Source organism: Parasteatoda tepidariorum, chromosome 4, assembly GCF_982258835.1.
Source record: "Parasteatoda tepidariorum strain Cologne lab strain chromosome 4, Ptep-v5.0, whole genome shotgun sequence".
NCBI classification, from domain to species: domain Eukaryota; kingdom Metazoa; phylum Arthropoda; class Arachnida; order Araneae; family Theridiidae; genus Parasteatoda; species Parasteatoda tepidariorum.
In genome coordinates this window covers 8,055,277-8,074,224 of record NC_141758.1, presented here as the reverse complement: position 1 = coordinate 8,074,224, position 18,948 = coordinate 8,055,277, and the positions used below count along the sequence as shown (strand labels likewise).

Below are 18,948 nucleotides of genomic sequence, written 5' to 3'. Positions count from 1 at the left end.
TGTATTTTTGTCAGTTGTTACAAGGGTTACATTTTTCGGAACACATTCGCCTTGTTGCGAACCACTATACGTTTTATTAATTCTTCTATATTTTTTTCTGGACACCCAGTTATTTTTCTCTTTAATATTTTTTTATTTTTTTACAATACCCAGCATCTACACCACAAAATCGCTTTACATCGGAGAGTAATTTTCTTCAAATTGCAAAAATCAAATAACATTTAGATCACTAAATTGGAATGAGCGATTCAGTTGGAACGTTCCACCATTAGAGTTAAAATAACCCTGTGTCCATGGAATAGCATATAAAACTTCATGGATCAGTCATTATAAGGGAAGGGTTGCAGTAATGGGAGTCATACTAAAGAGTGTAGACTGCAATATTTTAGCAAATATTCAACGCTAATTTATAAATTATCAAGCTGATATGAAATGCTAAAAAAGAAACTGAGTGTCAATTCATGAGAAGATATTTATTAACTGTCATTAAAGAGGTAAAAAAATTTACAACTTTGATCAAGCATTATGAATCTGATAAAATTGATATTCTTGTAAACTGAATTACAACAGTACTGAATTTAACAGAGATTGTTTTTAAATGAGGGAATTGTAAGAGATGCTTATTTTTCATAGCAGATTCTAATTTTAAAGCCCTTAGATTTTGATAGTTTTGTGACATAATGCATTGTATGTCAGAATATAACAAATTTTTCTAAAAAATATAAAAATTCAAAATCGAAATGACAAAAAGTTTTTTGACAGGATTTTCTTTCCGAAATTTCCAAGAGGATTTCAAGACACCAGGACACCAAGATTATGAGCAAATAAATTCTTATCTCATTTATCTTTAGTAAAATTGCAGAATTTATACAGAAGCTAGACATTTATTTTTTAATGTTAAATAAATTTATTAAAAGGACAAATTTAAATTCAATTAAAATTTTTTACAAGAAAATAATTAATTGTAAATGCGATTTTTTTTTTTATCAAAGTGAGTATGATCTAAACCAAAACTCAAATACATAGTTACTTTCCCAATATAAAATATACAATTTAGTGATAACATAAATACCACAAGAATAAATACTAAATGCTTTTAACAAATTATACAAAAGAAGAAATCTGTGATTAAACATATATAAATATATGTAAGTTTTTTTAAAAAAAAAATTTATTGCTATTATAACTCAGAAGGAAATCTAAAGAAAATTTTTAAATGGATTGTAGTGCTACCAATTATTTATTTATTTATTTTGACTGCGCACATTAAAAGCCAAACAAATTGTTAGTATCGAGAAAAAAAAAACTGAACTGCATGAACACTAAATTTGGTGTATTTTGTTGAACTTAAAGCATTATTTATGTGTTCAAAATATTAAAAAGATGAAATTAATAGAGCATTTTTACCTATATCATCAGCTATTGCCCAGACTAGGAGATCCACACAAGCAGCATTTGTTTGTACATTCACTTTGAACCTGTTGACAACTGTAAAATTTGATTCCTTGTCTTCTCTTTCACTGGCATCATGCTGCCTAGTTTGAAGCTCTGTTTGTCCAGATAAAAACAAGCCTTTTACAAATTCTTGCACATCTTTTGTAAATGGTGGAGGAAGATCTGAAATTTAAAAAACAATAATAGATTAATCTTACTTGCTAAAAAAAAACATTTTAAAATGATACTTCTTTCTCATTTCCTACTTAAGAGATACGAGCTAGAAATTAAAGATGTTAGGATAATATAATTATGGACAATATAGCTTGAAAAGAAAATAAATATGAAAACAATTCTAATTTATCCTTGACACTATCTGAGCACCATTTAGCTTAGCTAGCATGTAACAAATTTGACTAAAAAGGATTCTAAAAACCTCAAAATTTTACGAGCTACATTTTATTAGAGCAGGAGCATAAACTGGTTTCATTGTTTGATAATTTTTCTTTATTAATAAAAAGTATTCTGCTAAAAAAGATGCAATTTTAAGATTATAAGATTTTTGTTTAAATCAATATTTGTCTTATTTAACCCTGGAATAATTTAGATTCTGCTGCAATTAATACAAACACTGCTTTTTATCTAATTTTATATGTTTAACAACACGTAAAAGAAATTTAATTTTAAAACCATTAAAATAATTTCCTTACTTGTCTGAGGTTGAAGTAGTTCTCGTAATAAACAGACAAGAACTAAATTTAATGTCTCACTAAAACTTTTATAGGGGAATATCTTCAACTGGCCAGACTGTAAAAGAAACACAGAGCTTATTATTTATAGAAATTCAGATAAAACAAAAGTCCAAACAGAATCAATGGAAGATAAAAAGTATCGTACCGAGTATACTTCATTGGCCTGAGAATCCAAAAAGCTCAGCATATCGGTAGTAAGTAACTTCTTAGCCTAAAAAATAAACATTGTTAGCTGAAAATTTTTTAAACACAAGAGCCATTAATAGTTAGAGAACTTTATAACACTAAGAACTTTTTAAAAAATTGTCATAACTGGCTAAAGTTAAAATCAATTCCTTGTGAGAAGTTTTTAATATAAAGTAGACTATAGTAAAAGTCAGTTATAACAAAAACTTAAAACATTAGATGAAATTGTTGCTATAATAAGTTTAAAGCTACTAAAATAAAAACCCAATAAAATTTTAACTGTTTTTTATTTATTAGTGAAATAATTCTGCTTTGAATAAAAAAACATAAATTTTTAAACCTTATAGGTTCTAAGTGAGAAAGTTGAGATGTAGTATTTTGATAATAAATGTATTTAATAATAAATATATTTTTTCAAAATTACTTAAATGAAAATTTAATGACTCATTTAAAAGATAAAAGTTAACCTCTAAATTACATCTAGGAAACAAATTTATTCAAAGGACAGCGCCTAACAAAATAGAGATTGTAAAATAATAAAGAGTAAAAGTGACTTTGACCTGAATTTTCTGAAAAAATTTAATTAGAAAAATTCTGTTAAGATTCAAGAAATTCAGACATTTCTGAAGAAAATGATGCAAGAAAAGAGACCAGAATTCACCCCAGGTAAATACACATATTTAACATTAAAATAAACTAAAAGATGAAATAGACACATTTACAATTTTTTTATTCTGAATAAAAAGATTAATATTGTAAAAAGGAAATAAGATGGAATGATGTGTGCTTTTCACTTACTGAAACAATATATTGGCACTATAAAAAAATGCAAATTGCCAATATAATCATGTTCAGAGATTTAAAGAATTATAAAACTGAAGAAAATTTAATAACTTTGGTTCTTTTAGTCCTATAAGTTTTCTTTCGATTTTATTCAATTTAACATTAAAAAAAAAAAAAGAAATAATACCTAAATTGCCCTGAAAGTGATTTCAGAGGCATTTATAGGTATAATGAAAACATGTTCTTCATGCTTGCTAAATTCCTCACAACTTCTGAGTCCTATGGATTTGAGTTTCCTATCATTTGATTGAGCATAAAAAGATTTATAAAAAACAATACCTTTACTTGTTTATACAGTGAAATTTAAATTTTACCCTCTTTTGATTCCGTCTACTCCTCAGTTAATTCAAAATGGCAGCTAAAAATCTCCTCTAAGAAGAAGGCAAAATTTCAGGTGTACATCCATATTGAGCCCAAAGCCACAACTTTTTAAGCAGTACACCAATAATTAAATAATTTATAATTTCTGAACCCAACTACTTAAAAACTGCCCTTCTAACTTTTCAATTGATTTTAAAATAGGAATAAAAACTAATTAAACAATGGTGCATACCATGGCTAACACTACTTGAAGATGAGCCACAGTAAAGAGTAGTGGGTGTTCTTCATCATTCATCATTCCCAAAGCAGGCAGCTTGCCAAAACTGGATCCAAACTTGTAGAAGTAATAGCTTGTTGGGTCATAGGTCAGGGAAGACTGGCTGTACAAAGAAGCTCTTTTGCTTGAAAATCCACTGCTACTCACAAAACTATTCAAATCAGCTCCAGAATCCTGGCTGGTCAAGGCGGTGCTGGATGCATTCCTGGACACGGCGGACATGGACCGATGCAGTATCGGCCTGAAGTTGTGGAAAGTGCGCTGCTTAGAGCAATTTGGAGGAAAACCATAGAGGGACGATTTAGGCGAATCGGGTGACGTGGGTGTCGTTGCTGAGGGAGCAGGAAAAAGACGAAGGAAGAAGGGTGGGCCGGATTTACTGCCCCTTCCCATAGCTCTGGCTGTTCCAATCAGTACAGGTACTACTGACTTGCAAAGTGTAACTGAAATTAAAGGAATCAGATAATGTATCAAAAACATAGAGCTATCATTAGACACAAACAACACCACGTTTTTAAACACTATGCACTACTTGAAAATTTAACAAAACATATATTGGGTGTGTTCTGCCACACAGAGCTTTTGCAACTCACTCTAAATTTCTTCAAATTCAGTTTGTTGTCTAACGATTGTTAATCATTAAACTGTTAATTTTTCAATTGATTCAATTCATGTTTTCATGTAACTTCATCATTCTCTATTTAATAAAAAATTTTATATCATTATTTTAAATATTTCTTTCAGAAAATTTAAACTACAATAAAAAAGTTAAAAATCTTAAAAGATAATAAGATACAATTCACATTCTACTGAATGTGAGTTGATCTTTCTACTTTAAATCACTACACATATTCTCACTTTCTAAATGAATATTTTAGATAAATTTTTATTTTGATAAAAAAAAAGTGTCAATTTTCTTTTTTGTAGCATTGGAAAACATTTTGTATTAAAAAGGAATTTTGTTTTCAAAACATCTGAATTCTACACAAAATCGTTTATTTACAACAAAAAGAGTAAGAAAGAATATCTCAATTCTTCTTTAAAAATGAAAACCGATTAAACTTTTCAGTTTGTTTTTAAACAGCATCATCAGAGCAGCTCGAAGAGGTATCCAAAAGCTCTGTGTCAGAGAACAGACCCAAAGTTAATATTTTCTATTCATAAAAATTCATTATTCTAAACATCGTAATCAACATGAAAATTATAACAAAAAGCTCAATTATAATGCAATGATGTTAATGCTATAACTACTATAGTTTTGAGTGTAAAAACATCAATTATAATAGTAAAATTAAGGATATGAAATTTAATACAAAATTTATGTGTGCAGCACTCACACAAATAAGGCCTGATCACAAAAGAGAGAAATGAATGAGCACAATTATAATACAAAAATAACACAATTGTAGAATATATGAACTGAAATATAAATAATGACATCAAATAACATATTTTCTTTTAAATTTGATTTTTAAAAAAAAAATTTAAATTCAATTTTAAAAATTTATTTTTTAATACATACATACTATTTAACATATCTCACATATACTTGGTCTCCTATCAATAATGGTACAAGCATTAAGGGTATGTTGAGCTGATCAAAATGATAGAGAATTACACAGCTACCCATGACCGTCAATGAGAATTCTTCCCTATTATGAAAATATTGTTTGTCTGCTTTTGAACCAGCAATTGTAATAATCTAAAATATTTTAATTTTGTGTTTTTTAATAATTATTGTTGAAAAATTGTATTCATATAAGCAAAGAAATAACTATTTCATCTTAATTTAATGATTTATGGAGTTAATGATATTATTCATGTGATCTTTGAATCAGAACTTGTGTATTTATCTAAAATAGCTTAATTTTACATTAATTTCGTGTTTTTCAAATAATAATGGCCAAAAACTGATTCAGAAATAGCTGTTTTGTTGTAATATAACAATTTGGGGATTAAATCAAGTTTAAAAAAAACAACATTCAATTACCATAAAACCGCTTATGCTGAATCTATTCCAAGAATAATTATTTGAAAACATAAAATTAAAATAATTTAGATAAATAAAAATACTTTATCCAAGGTACACGAAGAAATAGCTCATCAATGCCACAACCGATGAACACTCACGTTTCTGGTTATGGGTTGCTATGTAATTCTCCATTATTTTCATGTACCCAACACCATCTTAAGGCTTGAACCATTATTTACAGGACACTTTTCATATGTAAATGGCATAAAAATAAGCTTTTCTTTGAAATAGTTATCTAATTGATTTAGCTTTCCAAGTTTATTTGCATCTGTTGTAGAAAATTTTTGAAAGAAGAAAAAATAATACACATGCAAAGAAAACTGTTTTTAAGTGATTTATTATTTATAGTTCAAAAGAAAAGAAGAAAAAATACATTTTTTAAAACAGAAAAATTAAAAGTATAAAAAGAAAAATTTGTACTAACTAATTATTAAATTATTAATTATTAAGTCGGTTATTAATTTTCAAAATTACATTTTTAATTAGCAATCACATTTTGACTCTGAATTTTTAACATTTTAAAGGATAACACATAGTACAGCTTTTATAAAAGACATAAAAAAACATGACACAAATACATAAGATAAAGTATATATACTTTTTGCAGCAAAAGTAGATTCTTTTTCCTTAAAGTTCCTGCAAAGGTTAGCTAAAGTGCCCAGCAAATCAACTTGTGCAGCAATAATCTAGTAAAACAAGCAACTGTGCTTAAAAACAGTACCAAGAATACATTCAACAAATTCAGCTTAAAATTTGAAAATAAATAAAAAAATAATGTCACAGTGTTCCCTGATGGTTTTGCTAACTTATGTATTTAAATTATTGGAATAACCATTAATTAATTTTTTTTTCTAGAAAAGTTGATTTATTTCCTGTTAATAATACCTCCCTATCCACTGCTAATATTGTATTGAATATTCAGGCACAATGAGTTATTTTTTTTACTAATAGAAAATTGTCCAATTTTATTTTATCTTCATGTCCTTGATGACTTGTGTCTTAAAAAGTGGCGTTAAACTGATTTTTTTGTTTCCCCATTTTGGATGTTGGTTTTGTTAATTTGTTTTATTACACTACGAGGTTCTTCTCAATGTGTTCAGGGTATAGTAAAGCTTTGCTGACTTTGGGTTGTTCACAAGGGTACGTTTGGATAACCATATTTAGTGACCTCAATTTTTTTGCACTTGATTAGTCAATTGTCTGTTAAGCGTCAATTCATTTTGGCTTATTAGAGGATAATTTTCGGTTCACACATAGATTCAGTCTTTTTCTAAACTAGCCACTGCTTGGTCGTGGTTCCTCTTCTGTTCGTTTTTTCCCCCCCAGAGGATAAAAGTGGCATCTTCACTGAATAAAGACTGTTTCTCATCTTACATAAATTCAACATTTTAAGGGTTTGTTTGACAGTACCAAGCCAAAGTCTTGTTATTAAATAATGAAGACAGACTTTTATTGAAACTTTTGTGCTATTGCAGAGGCATTCCTGCAGTGTCAGTCTATTACATGATAAACATTGTGTTTTGCCATGAATATGCAGAAAGCTTGCACATTTTTTCCTTATTACAATCTTCGATAACACTAATTTTCAATGTAAGAAATATTTTGCTATTATTAACACTCATATTTTGAGAGTTCATTTAGCAAAACAAAATTCATACTACCTATGGTTGGCCATTGATCAAAAGTTCCCATTAAAGGACATTCAGTTCCCTAAACATATGGAAGTTTTTCAGAATTAACTGTTTTTTAGAGGCGGTCATTAAGGGAGGTTTGACTGTATATTAAAACTGTTAATTTGTGTATTCCTTATCAATATAAAGATTAATAAATAATATTTTGATTTTAAAAGATTAAGTTATATTTGTTATAAGAAATTATTCATTATAAGAAATTTATGAAGGAAAACAGATAAAAGTACCTCATCTCGTATGTCTTCGCAAAGACATGCAATATCTGATAGCAGAGTGTTAATGCAAAAAGCAAATCTCTCACTAACAGGAATTCCTAAAAAAAAGAGAGAGCACTGAATGTTAACAGACAACATAACAACAAATTAACTCAACTTAACAACAAATTAAGTAATATAAGAATTTCTGACAAGACATCATCATAAATTTTCAGAAATCATCTTAAAGTATGAATAAAAGTTTAAAAATTATTTATTGGCAAATTGTATATTCTAAATAAAATTCACCAAAATAAATTGAAATGTCATAAGCTTTAAACCTGTTGGCATATGGCCTTGAACTGACCAAAACATATTCATAGATTTATTTAATAATTAAAAGATGAGTATTTTTATATACTTAAAGAAAATGGTACTTAAATGGTTATAAGGCTCATGTCCCACAAGTGGAAAACATAGCTGAAATTTCTGTGATCATTTCACAGACCTATATCGTACCTCTACAGTAGTTTTTAAGCACTACTAAAAGAAAATAAAGACTTTCAAGCATACAAAAAAAGAAAAGAAAAAAACTATTTTTGCAACAGCATAATGTAATTTCTCTTTTCTAGAAATTTTTTTTGTTTAAATTTACATTTAATTTTACATCATAAAATTTAATTAGCTTTAAAAGATAAGGAGTAAAGTAAATCATTGATAGCATAGCCTTTAGTACACTCTGACAGCAACATGAAGTTGTATCGTCAAAAAGAGCTTTTTGATAAGATATACTTTTTGAATATATTTTAAATACATTTTAATCTACTTATTTGTCTCGTTAAACTTTTCCATTTTTATATTTTTTCGCGCTTCCTTATATGACCTTTTCTACATTTGATGCAGATGTTTGCCCGGTCGCTGGGAGAGGTTTTAATGGTCTCCCTTAAAGGTTTTCTTCAACACAAAGTTTATGGAAAAAATTCTGTGCCTCCCAAAAGTGGTCGTAAATAGAGGTGAAGTTTTACTGTATTATCTATACAATTTATTATACAATTCATTATCTATACAATTAAGTTTGTTTTATATTAAGGAATAATTAAGTTAAATGGAAGTGATATAAAAAAATAAAAAATGAATTCATTCTGCTACGAATTTTTCTGAAAACTCAAAATAAGGACTTCCTTTACTTTTTGTTTCACAAAGCTAGTTTCACATGACGCCCAGTGCGCTGTCGTGCCACAGGTCCCTGGTTCGATCCTCGGGCCGGGCAAGGTTGACTCAGCCTTTCATCCCTTCAGTGGGTCGATAAATGAGTACCAAGCATGCTTGGGATCTAAACACTGGGGGTTCCGCGTTCGGCTGACCACCTGACCGGAACATCTGCTCCTGCACCCCAGAGTCCAAGGTCAAGAAAACTGAGATGGGCACAGTAGGCCTTGGCCCCCAAGGGCTGTCGCACCGCTGAGTTTAGTTTAGTTTCACATGACCCATAAGGTACAACAAGAACAATATAGAGAAAATGCAAATGTTAATGTAGGGGAAGAAATACAAAACATAAAATAATAAAATTTGATAGAAATGTAATGAGGCATACTATCTGTATCATGAATCCGTGCTTCATCAACCCAAATTGCTTTAGCTAAGCCTCTGAGAAGCTTCATAAAATATGGAACAATAGCATCTTGATACTAAAACAAAAAATATACATTACTTATTTTTCAGAACATATAAACATAGCAAACAAAAATATGACAACCATAAATAACTTTTCTTTAACTACTTAAGTATTATAATCAGAAACTTCAAAATGTTTAAAAGACAAAATATAATTTATTTTTTACATTCTTAACCCTTCTATAATTTTTTATAAACAAAATTTTTCTTTTAACAGCACATTGTATTTTTACCATTGATAATATTATAAATAAGTTTTCTTAAAATCTGGGCTTGCTTCTTGCAGTCAGGCCTTGGGTCGTTAATGTCCCATTAGTCTTTTTGAGTGACTAGACTAATGACTCAAGAAAAAAGACTACTAGGGCATATGCATCCGAAGTTGTAAAGATAAGATTGTTTTTATTGTTTTCATAAGATGAAAAGTCAGAGTTTTGTAAATTACGATTCAAAGCGAAAAAAGATATAAATAATATTTATATTATGGCACTCACTTTTTCGTATCTCTATTTAAGTTATATTTCTCACAAAATGTAGCGGAAAAATTCACAAAAATGTGATTTTGTCAAAGCTATGCTGCCATGACAGTTCTAAAAGTGCTGCCAACCATCCAAATGGAAGGAGAGAAATTCAAAAGACTGTAAAGTGAAAGTCTAATGTTAAAATGGGATCTATTTAGTCTAACAGTCTACTTGGAAGATCTGATGGGACATATATGTCTCATGAGGTTCAAAAGGGTTCATACATATCTGTCTGCATGATGAAAATTCATTATTATCGTAGAAAATAACAATTTATAAACATTTGAAGAATGTATCAGAATCACATGGATCTGTTAAAGAATTTGACAAGGCATTAATTTTATTTTAACTTAGAGGATACATTGTTGTTGTAAATTACAGAACATTTTAATTTTCTTAGATATTAAGATAAAAGATTTTGGTTAAATACAAACAGCTTATAGTGCTAATTTCTGCTGAGTAAAAACGTCTTTTATCATTTAAAATCAAAATTTAGTTCATCTTTATTTATTGAAAATTCAAAAAATTTATTAAGAAAGTTATGCTCAATAACCTTTAAGAATGTAATCAAGATTACTAGTTTGAAAAGGGTAGAATAATTTGGAAAAAATATTCACAACTGATTGAAATTATAATTATAACAATAACAACAGAAAAAAAGGTTGGCAAGCCAGTTTTTTTTGAGGAAGATTGGTATGTGAGATGGTAAACAGTCTAAGTTAGGTGATAGATATTTTGCCAAAGTTTTATTGTCCACAGGAGTTAACCTGATAGCCACTTAAAAATCTTTCCTTTATAAAAAAAAGGGAACTGCTTGGAGGGGGAGAATGGAATTCAGATCCCTGTAATTGTGAAAGTTTGGAACAAGAAGGGAGAGTGTGACATTTTAGTCTAAAATAAAAGCATTTAAAATTAGCACATTAAATACATTTATATTATTTGTTTTTATACTTTTTCCGCAAAATAGGGACATGCCTCATCTTTATATAATTGTAATGCTCACAAACCTCAATAAAATTGATGTTGTTGTTGTCATCAGCCATTAAGGCAGAGGGGATGCAATTGTTCTTGTTTTCCAGTGGCGCTATCTATGGCCAAGAATTCGACTTCCGTCACACCCATAGGTCACACCAGTTTCATAGACGGACCCACTCATACATCCATTTATTCATCCACAGATCGTAATTTTGACCTGAACCAGAGGACATTCACTCTCCAATTCAGTACCCCAGAGGTATAATTTGAAATGGGAACATGGAGGACTTTTTGACCCGACAAACTTAATGTGCACCAGTCACCATTTACTACACGAGGATTCCTTGGCCAGCTGGGTTCGAGCTCCCCTTCTCTCGAACGATGGTCAAGCGCCCTGCTAACCAGGGTTTCCCAGCCCCATTAAAACTGATAGTTAAAAGTTTAAAAATAAAAATTTAAAATATGATCAGGAACATATGTTTTGCTTCCGAACTGTTAGCATTAGTTTATGTAATGTAGCATGACATACGATAAGTGGGGATGATAAATTATGACACTTTGTGACAAAGGGGAAGTAAGGGTCCAAAAATATCAAGAAAAAAAATCATTTATAGTTGACTCCATAGTTTATGTACTGAAGGCCAGAAGTCCTAGTTCAGTGCTCCAGTTGTGAATTCTAGCAAACAAATAAATAATGTTTTTAATAAAAACAAACCTGACATCCAGATTGCAAAAAGTAAATTCCAAGACTAAATACTGCATCTTGACCTCTCTGGTCAAACTTATAAATTCCCTGAGCAGATTCTTGAGGGCACATAGACATTAGATGATTAACCTGTAAGAAAAACTTTTTTTGAACAAATGTAATAGAGATAAACATATACAGAAGGAGAAATTATGAAAATTTTGTCACTGGTTCACAATAACTAAAAAATTACTAGTTCATACATATTTGCACTGGTTGGTTTTCATGTTTTGATTAGATTTTATTTTTAAAAGCTGATAAAGTGAATATAAATGAAAAATTACAATTCAGATATTCACAATTATGATGAAATAAGGTGTTTTGTTACCAAAACTTACCATCCCCTTACATTACTTGCTGGGTAAAGGGACCATTGATAATTTATTTGACGATAGTCTGAATCAAATTTTAAAGATCTTAAGCGAACAAATCACCATTAATTTTGAGTCCTGATATATATAAGTAGTATATGCATCAAGGAAATTTGGATATTGATGGATACATAGGCAGATAGTAAAAAATTATGAAATAAGTAAAAAATAAAAAATAATAAACTTTGATACCAAGATTAACTGCACTATAGTAGATAAATACTATAAATATATTGTAATAATTTGGACCAAAATAATTGTCAAGTTTTGGCAATTTCTGAGCAATGACACTTGAGAAACTTAGCAATCGCAGTTAGTGTAGTTAGGATCAGACATCAGTACTTGTTCATACGAACTGAAATTGAGAAAGCATCAAATGAAATAGCAGGTTATTTCAGTTGAAATAAATTAAAAAAAAAAAAAACTATATGATGGCTTTTCTTTCTTCGGAGGATGGAGAGGGGGGGGGTGGATTCAAGTTGTAGCTTTTGATTTTCCCAAAATCTGGGATGATTTTTTCTCAGTTTTGCAAGCCACTGTCCAGCAGTCGTCAAAACTTGACAATTATTTTTTCACAAGTTTTAATGTAGAAATTTTCTCCAACATTTTTTAAAAAAAAACTTTTAGGTAGATTTAAGGCTGTTTCTCAAGTGGTTAGAAGACACACTTCCAACCATTTACAACTATATTTTTACTTTCTTCAGCAGCAGAAAATGATTCTTAGAAAGAGTTGAGAAAACATTTAAGTGAATTTAGAACAAATAATATAACTTAGCATTTAAAAATGTATAAAATTTTTTTTGTTTGATATCACAATTCTTTAACTTTTTAAATATGAAGTGTTAATGTAATCACTGAACTTGAATCTTTTGCTTTCAAGTTTTTCGTATTTAAAGTGTCCCAAAATGATGACCAATTTTTTCAACTTTTGGACAGTGACAGGCAAGAAACTAAGAGAGAGAAACATCACAGAATGGCACTTAGAAAGTTTTTCCACCAACCGAGCTGCTATCTAAGATATTTCCTATTTGTGCAAACTGCAATCATAAATCAGTTTTAAACTTGAAAAACTTTTAATAAAAACATATGCTTAGAGGTTTTTTAAAAGGTGGTTACGAGTTAACTTTCCGTGATGTTTTTAATTTTTCGCAGTGGACACTAACTGTTAAAAACTTGGCGATTATTTTGGCATAGGTACGGCCACGAAAATCTTTAACTGATAGGGTGACCTGGGGTAATTCCTCATCAAAAAATGCAAACATCTATTTTGTGAAAAAACTATTCAAGATAGAATTTTAATATTTACTGGAAGTTTGAGGCTATATGAGATGAGTCTTATGCTACCTTTTTTTGTTTGAAAATCTAATTAGAATTTAAAAGGTTTTAAATTTTTAGTGATCAGGAATTATCCCTTCTCTTGATCAATTCTCGGGTAAATCTTGATCATTTCTCGGGTAATTACTGATCACCAGTTTTTATAGTAAATGGGCTGTTTAAAAATAATTATACAATGGTAATTAACAAATAAGACATTAAGATCAAACAAATAAACCAAAAAGATATGATTAAGCGCTAATAAAACTTTTTATTTAAAGTCAGGAATAAAGATTAACACTTCAGCTCTGGCAGCAGCTCTCACACTGAAATTTTCATTTTCAATCATTAAAAGAAATTCACTATTTTTGCTTTCTAGAAGCTTAGTATCCTTTTTAAGCTTATAATTTCTCACCATATTTATATTAGGTTAATTTATCAACTTAAAAATTATTCTAACAATGTACACACATAAAATTAAGATAGAAGCATGGTAAGACAAGCTAGAAATGCTGCATATCAGAACACATTTTTCTTGTATATAGTTAAAAACAAATTTTGTGATTATAGTTAAAATATATTTCATAGTTGTTTCACTTAATAAATATGAACTGTTATTTAAGAAAAGACAATTGACTATTTATTAGCTATTTTTTATAGTATTTATATGAAGAAATGACAATGATCAGGAATTACCCCAGTGATCAATAATTACCCCATCTGTAGGGGGCCACATTTGATATAGTTTCCTGTAATCAATTATAGTGTTTACAGTAGTAGATGTGAAATAATTAAGCAAAAGCCTACACTACTTTTATATCAAATAAAAAGAAAGTAACTCAAAATATTTATTATTAAGAGAAGGAGGGGGATCTTAGCAGAAATGTGCACAGTTTGAAACGCATCTTTGAAATGGAAAATACAGAAAGCATTTTAAAAGATACTTATTTTGTTAGTTTAAACAAAAAACTGTTATTAAGTAAATGTAGTTATACTTTAGTAAAGTGTACAAGCATTCTTGTCCATGCCTCAAATTTAAAAAAATATTATTTTTTTAAATAAAACTTAGGTGATCATTATTTACCCCAGAAACAGAGTGATCGTGAATTACCCCGGGTCACCCTATATATCTTTCTTCAATTGACTGGTGGTAGCGATATCGAAATATCCTCAAAAATAATCCTTTGGAAAGCATTCCAACCTATTACTTACAGAAGGAAGTTATTTCTTAAAGAATGAGTTCATGTTTAAGAAATAGAAGAAAAAAAAGTTCATTCAATAAATTTTTTTAAATAAAAAATAGCTAATTGAAGTATCACAATAATTAGCACTAAATTAAATGAAACGAGATTCTAATCATGTTTGAAAAAATACATTATAATCGGTGTTGCTTTGTTTGAACTTTGAACGAAAGCAACAAGCAGTACAAACAATACATTAGCACAAACAAAGCTACATACCTTTTCCCATGGTGAAGGTTTTAAACTTGCAAGTGATCGAGCTAATAATTGAACAGCGTTAAAATAAAATTCTTTATTACTAACGCCAGCCATTGTGAATTACTTATCTAAGTTTTCCTATATGCGGTATTCTATAGGGAACAAGGAAAACTTAACAGAGAAATCATAATTTTTCAAGGATTTATTGATAACAATATTTTAAGCTTCTAAAGTTAAAATTATTGCAATTTACGTGCTTTATTTCATTAAAATTATACTTTTTACTAAGAAGTTTCGTTATTATCATGTTTGTTTACATTTTTCTGCTAACTAAAATTTCGCTCATCTGCTCTGTTCTCTTCACGAGATAAAAAAAATAAATATCAAAATCACAAACAAAATTTGTAAAATTAATTTTGTAATTTAAACTAAACACACTTGTTCAAAAACTATTATTTAGAAAAATTATTAAAACTGGTTTCATTGATAATTTTTTCTTGACTAATGCACAATAAGTCTTTGTACCTTAACTGCAATCGTATTAGTTTAAGAAAAAAAATTGTCAACAAACAAAACAAATGGTGAATCTGTGTGGCGATGTCCAGACATTAAATAGCACGTTGTAATTTATTTATAATTAACAATGAATCAACAAGTACTTAGTGTAGAACCTGATGAAAAATGGTTCAAACAGGTTTAGAAATTTTTATATCTTTGTAGAATGAATTAAATGTGTCCTTATGTTACGGAATTTCTCAATGTTTAGAGCAATGCAAATAATAAAGCATTGTTCGAAAAATAATGACAATTTTTCGAAATCTAATTATTTATGAGTGTAAACATTTTTGCGGTTGTAACCAGAATACAGCATACCCTCATGCATTTGATTTAGTTGTCAACTGAATATACCTATTAAAAGAACGAAGCTAATTTGTTAACATAGAATTCTGTAACAGTCTCTAGTTATTTCATTTCTTTTCCAGCTTTTATGTGATTACAAAAATTTAAGTCTGAATATTTGAGGTTGGAAATGTTTTGTTGTAATTTACATTGGTTATATTTTTTAAAAGTTTTTTTAATGTTTTCAATCCTGTCCAAAATTGTCTTAATCTGTCAAGAACCCATGTAACTATGCTATAAATTCAAAACTCTTCTGCCTACGTCAATTTTGCAGTAGCTCCATTTGTAAAATTATTATAACAATGTGAAAAATTTAACAAAATGTTGTAAAAAATAATCTTATTAATTAAACCCTTATTTGGACCTGTGTTTGTAATGTATTAACAAAAAACTATTTAAAAAAAATAGATGATATTAGTACACAAAATTGTAACTAACTTTATTCTGCAAGGATTTTTTTTATTAAATTTTGATTCACTTTCATATTAAGTAATGTTCTATTTTTGTTGCATATTTGTAATATAAAGTTACTCATAAGATTTTCTTTCTGATGACTTTTTGTCTGAATAAAATCTTGCAAACAACTCCATACTAAAATCCCTGTATATAACACGGGGACAAGAAAACATGCAATATTAGTTCTTGATGCTAATTACCCAGATAAGTCGTCCCACTACGTCCAGTTCCCAATACTACATGCGGGTAAAGTTTTTTCTAGGTTTTCTAAAAGCACCTGGAATGAAGTTTAAGAATTGTGCTCATGGGGAGATTTCAGTATCGTTATCTGGGGCAGAATAATCGCCAAGTCCTGGCAACTTCCATGCAGTGGCCCGCGAGAAACGAAGAGGAAGAAAAACATCACGGAAAGGGACCAACTCATAGCCACCCCTCGTGTTCATGATTGAATATGATTTTTTCCTTTATAAAATCGAAATATCTTATATATACATAATTATTTAGTCTTGAACTATGTAAAGCTAGTAGTAATAATGATTTTTAGACTATGATAAAAAATTAAGAAATTGCCAAAAATATATAATATTCACAATATCTAGAATTTCTATTAAGTGTACTGTTATTATAGATTGGATATCTTGTCTTTAAAGGCTCTCTTTCCAAGTTTTTTCGCTCTGGCCTTTTGGCTGTTCACTCCCATCTGCTCTAAGCCGGAGCAGCCGAGATCTCGACAACTTAGGTTTTATTCCAGGTTTGCGGTCGAGCAATGGCTAGTCAATAGGATTTCTGCTTGTGACTTGAACTGACCACAGTGCTGAGATAAAATACTGTCAGTGGTAGATGGATCATGAACTGGAACCCCTTTGCCATCTATCTAATCCATAAAAGTTTCGGACTTTTCTTCTCCATGAAATACAAGTGTGGGTGAGTTCCTTCACAAAGGCTAGCTTCTCTCAATGCTTCATCCAGAAGTTTCTTCACCTTCTCCAGTAGGCTGTTGAATATTTAAAGTCGCAAACCCAAAACTGGGTCAATAGCAGTTATAAAATAAAATAAAACCATTTAGTGGGTTGTTTACCTTTTGGTTATTGCAAATATCAAAAATGGAAGTTTTTCTTCAATTTTTTAAGATGTTATTTCCTTTGTTGGGAATGCATAATGTCTACAAAATATCTAAAGAATATTAATTTGGAAAAAGTATTTCAAAAATATGCAAACATAAGTAAATGAAATATGGATACAATATAAATATGGTAAATCTCATACTGGTTGTTTATTATCCTTAGATTCCTAAATGTTCTCTAAATAAGGATGTGCCTTCACCAGACACAGTTTTTGCTCTGAAGGCTGAAGCAGAAAATTTATTAGATTCTGAAGTTAAAGTTTATCACAAATGTAGGTTCTTATATTTTGATTGATCGTATCTGTAATTTCATTTCATTTTTCTTAATTTTGTTGTTACTTTAATACTAAATTTTTTTGATGTGAAAAAAATTTCTGTGACTTTTCTGTCTGATATTTTTAAAATGTATTTTTTATATTAAAAAAACAATTCTAGCAAAAAATAGAATTCATTTACAATATTTTTATTTTATTTAATGCTGCATTATGTTTATAAGCAAATTGCAGACCTCAAAGTGAGCTAAAGAACAAAACAGGAAAATTTTTTCACAGTGCACATGCACCAGACTACTTTTAAAAAAAGTAAACAAATTATATAAAAAAAGTTTAATTTGCTCTGCTAAAGTTTAATAAGAAAAATTTTAATACAAAAAAATATATACATAATGAATTTTACTATTTTTATATCAGATATATTTAATTTTTAAAAAAACTTTTCCAATTTTTTCAATAGAATTTTTTAAATGGAGCCCTGAGGAACTCAGCAATTTGAGGTCAATATTTAGGAAATTTAGTTGAACTGTTTCATTAAAAAATAATCAGTATCAATTAGTTAATATTTCTTCATACCAATATATTTATTTAAAATTTGCAATCAAGTTCATGACTTCTTTATTCGAATATTTTTAAGGATGATTTCGTTAGTTTCGATACAAAAACAGAGTGGATAATTGTCTTAGCATTTGTGTTCAAAAGTAATTTTCTGTATGAACTATTATTTAAAATAAAAAGATAGAGAAAGATGCTCGACTATTTCGATTATCCAAAGCTACTATTCTAAGAAGTGCAGTAATTAGTATTTGTGGAAAATGCGCTGTTTCGAACTTACTCAAATCAGAAATATCGGGACAGAAGCTGAAAATAAAGAACAAATTAATGATAAAATGTGTTTCATCAGGAGCATCAGAAATTTCCACACAGCTGTAAACTCTGATGTTATTAAATTTAAAGCTCTATTATGTTAAAATAAATGAAAAAAAGTAGTAAATACTTTATTTATTATTAGATCCTCAGTACCAACATTTACTTTTGCTATTTTATATGCAACTCATATCATTTTTGTACTTTTTCATCATTCTATTATTTTTCAGTACTTTTTAATTATTATTAATATAAAATATGTGTGATATATTGCCTATTCTTAAATATATTAAAATTTATATAAAAATTATATATTTATAAAGCATTTCCTATTCTGGTCACAGAATGTTAAATGCTACCATCATACTGTTAGTCACAGAATTACAGATGAAGCAGAACCTCAATCATATGAGGCATTGCAATCTCATTGTGAAAGCTTGGGGTTCGATCCCCAGTGATGGCTTTAAGCCTTACAACTTCAGATTGATGGATGGGGTAAAGGTGATTTGTGTTCAATGCTTACCGCTTAAAACTATAACTCAGGTGACAAGTTTTAGTGCCCGA

General features: G+C 29.0%; 2 protein-coding genes across 3 annotated transcripts in view; one reads left to right on the top strand and one right to left on the bottom strand.

Moving 5' to 3' along the window:
* Nucleotides 1-15,269, bottom strand: part of Pi4KIIIalpha (phosphatidylinositol 4-kinase III alpha) — a 66,661-nt gene extending 51,392 nt beyond the window's left edge. Inside the window, exons 1-9 of the mRNA XM_016051775.4 lie at nt 14,788-15,269; nt 11,613-11,732; nt 9,325-9,418; nt 7,764-7,849; nt 6,444-6,531; nt 3,769-4,256; nt 2,332-2,397; nt 2,145-2,241; nt 1,408-1,617 (exon numbers count right to left, since the gene is read on the bottom strand). Of these exons, the coding sequence (XP_015907261.3) occupies nt 1,408-1,617; nt 2,145-2,241; nt 2,332-2,397; nt 3,769-4,256; nt 6,444-6,531; nt 7,764-7,849; nt 9,325-9,418; nt 11,613-11,732; nt 14,788-14,880 (1,342 nt within the window). The 5' untranslated portion in view covers nt 14,881-15,269. The remainder of the gene's footprint in view (nt 1-1,407; nt 1,618-2,144; nt 2,242-2,331; nt 2,398-3,768; nt 4,257-6,443; nt 6,532-7,763; nt 7,850-9,324; nt 9,419-11,612; nt 11,733-14,787) is intronic.
* A 30-nt stretch (nt 15,270-15,299) lies between these two features.
* The window catches only part of Noc1 (Nucleolar complex protein 1), a 38,603-nt gene continuing 34,954 nt past the window's right edge, over nt 15,300-18,948 (top strand). Inside the window, exons 1-2 of one of the 2 annotated variants that reach the window (XM_043043517.3) lie at nt 15,300-15,460; nt 17,409-17,517. In XM_043043517.3, coding sequence (XP_042899451.2) covers nt 15,410-15,460; nt 17,409-17,517 — 160 coding nt within the window. In that variant the 5' untranslated portion in view covers nt 15,300-15,409. The remainder of the gene's footprint in view (nt 15,461-17,408; nt 17,518-18,948) is intronic. The other variant, XM_087160594.1, reaches the window with a different exon arrangement.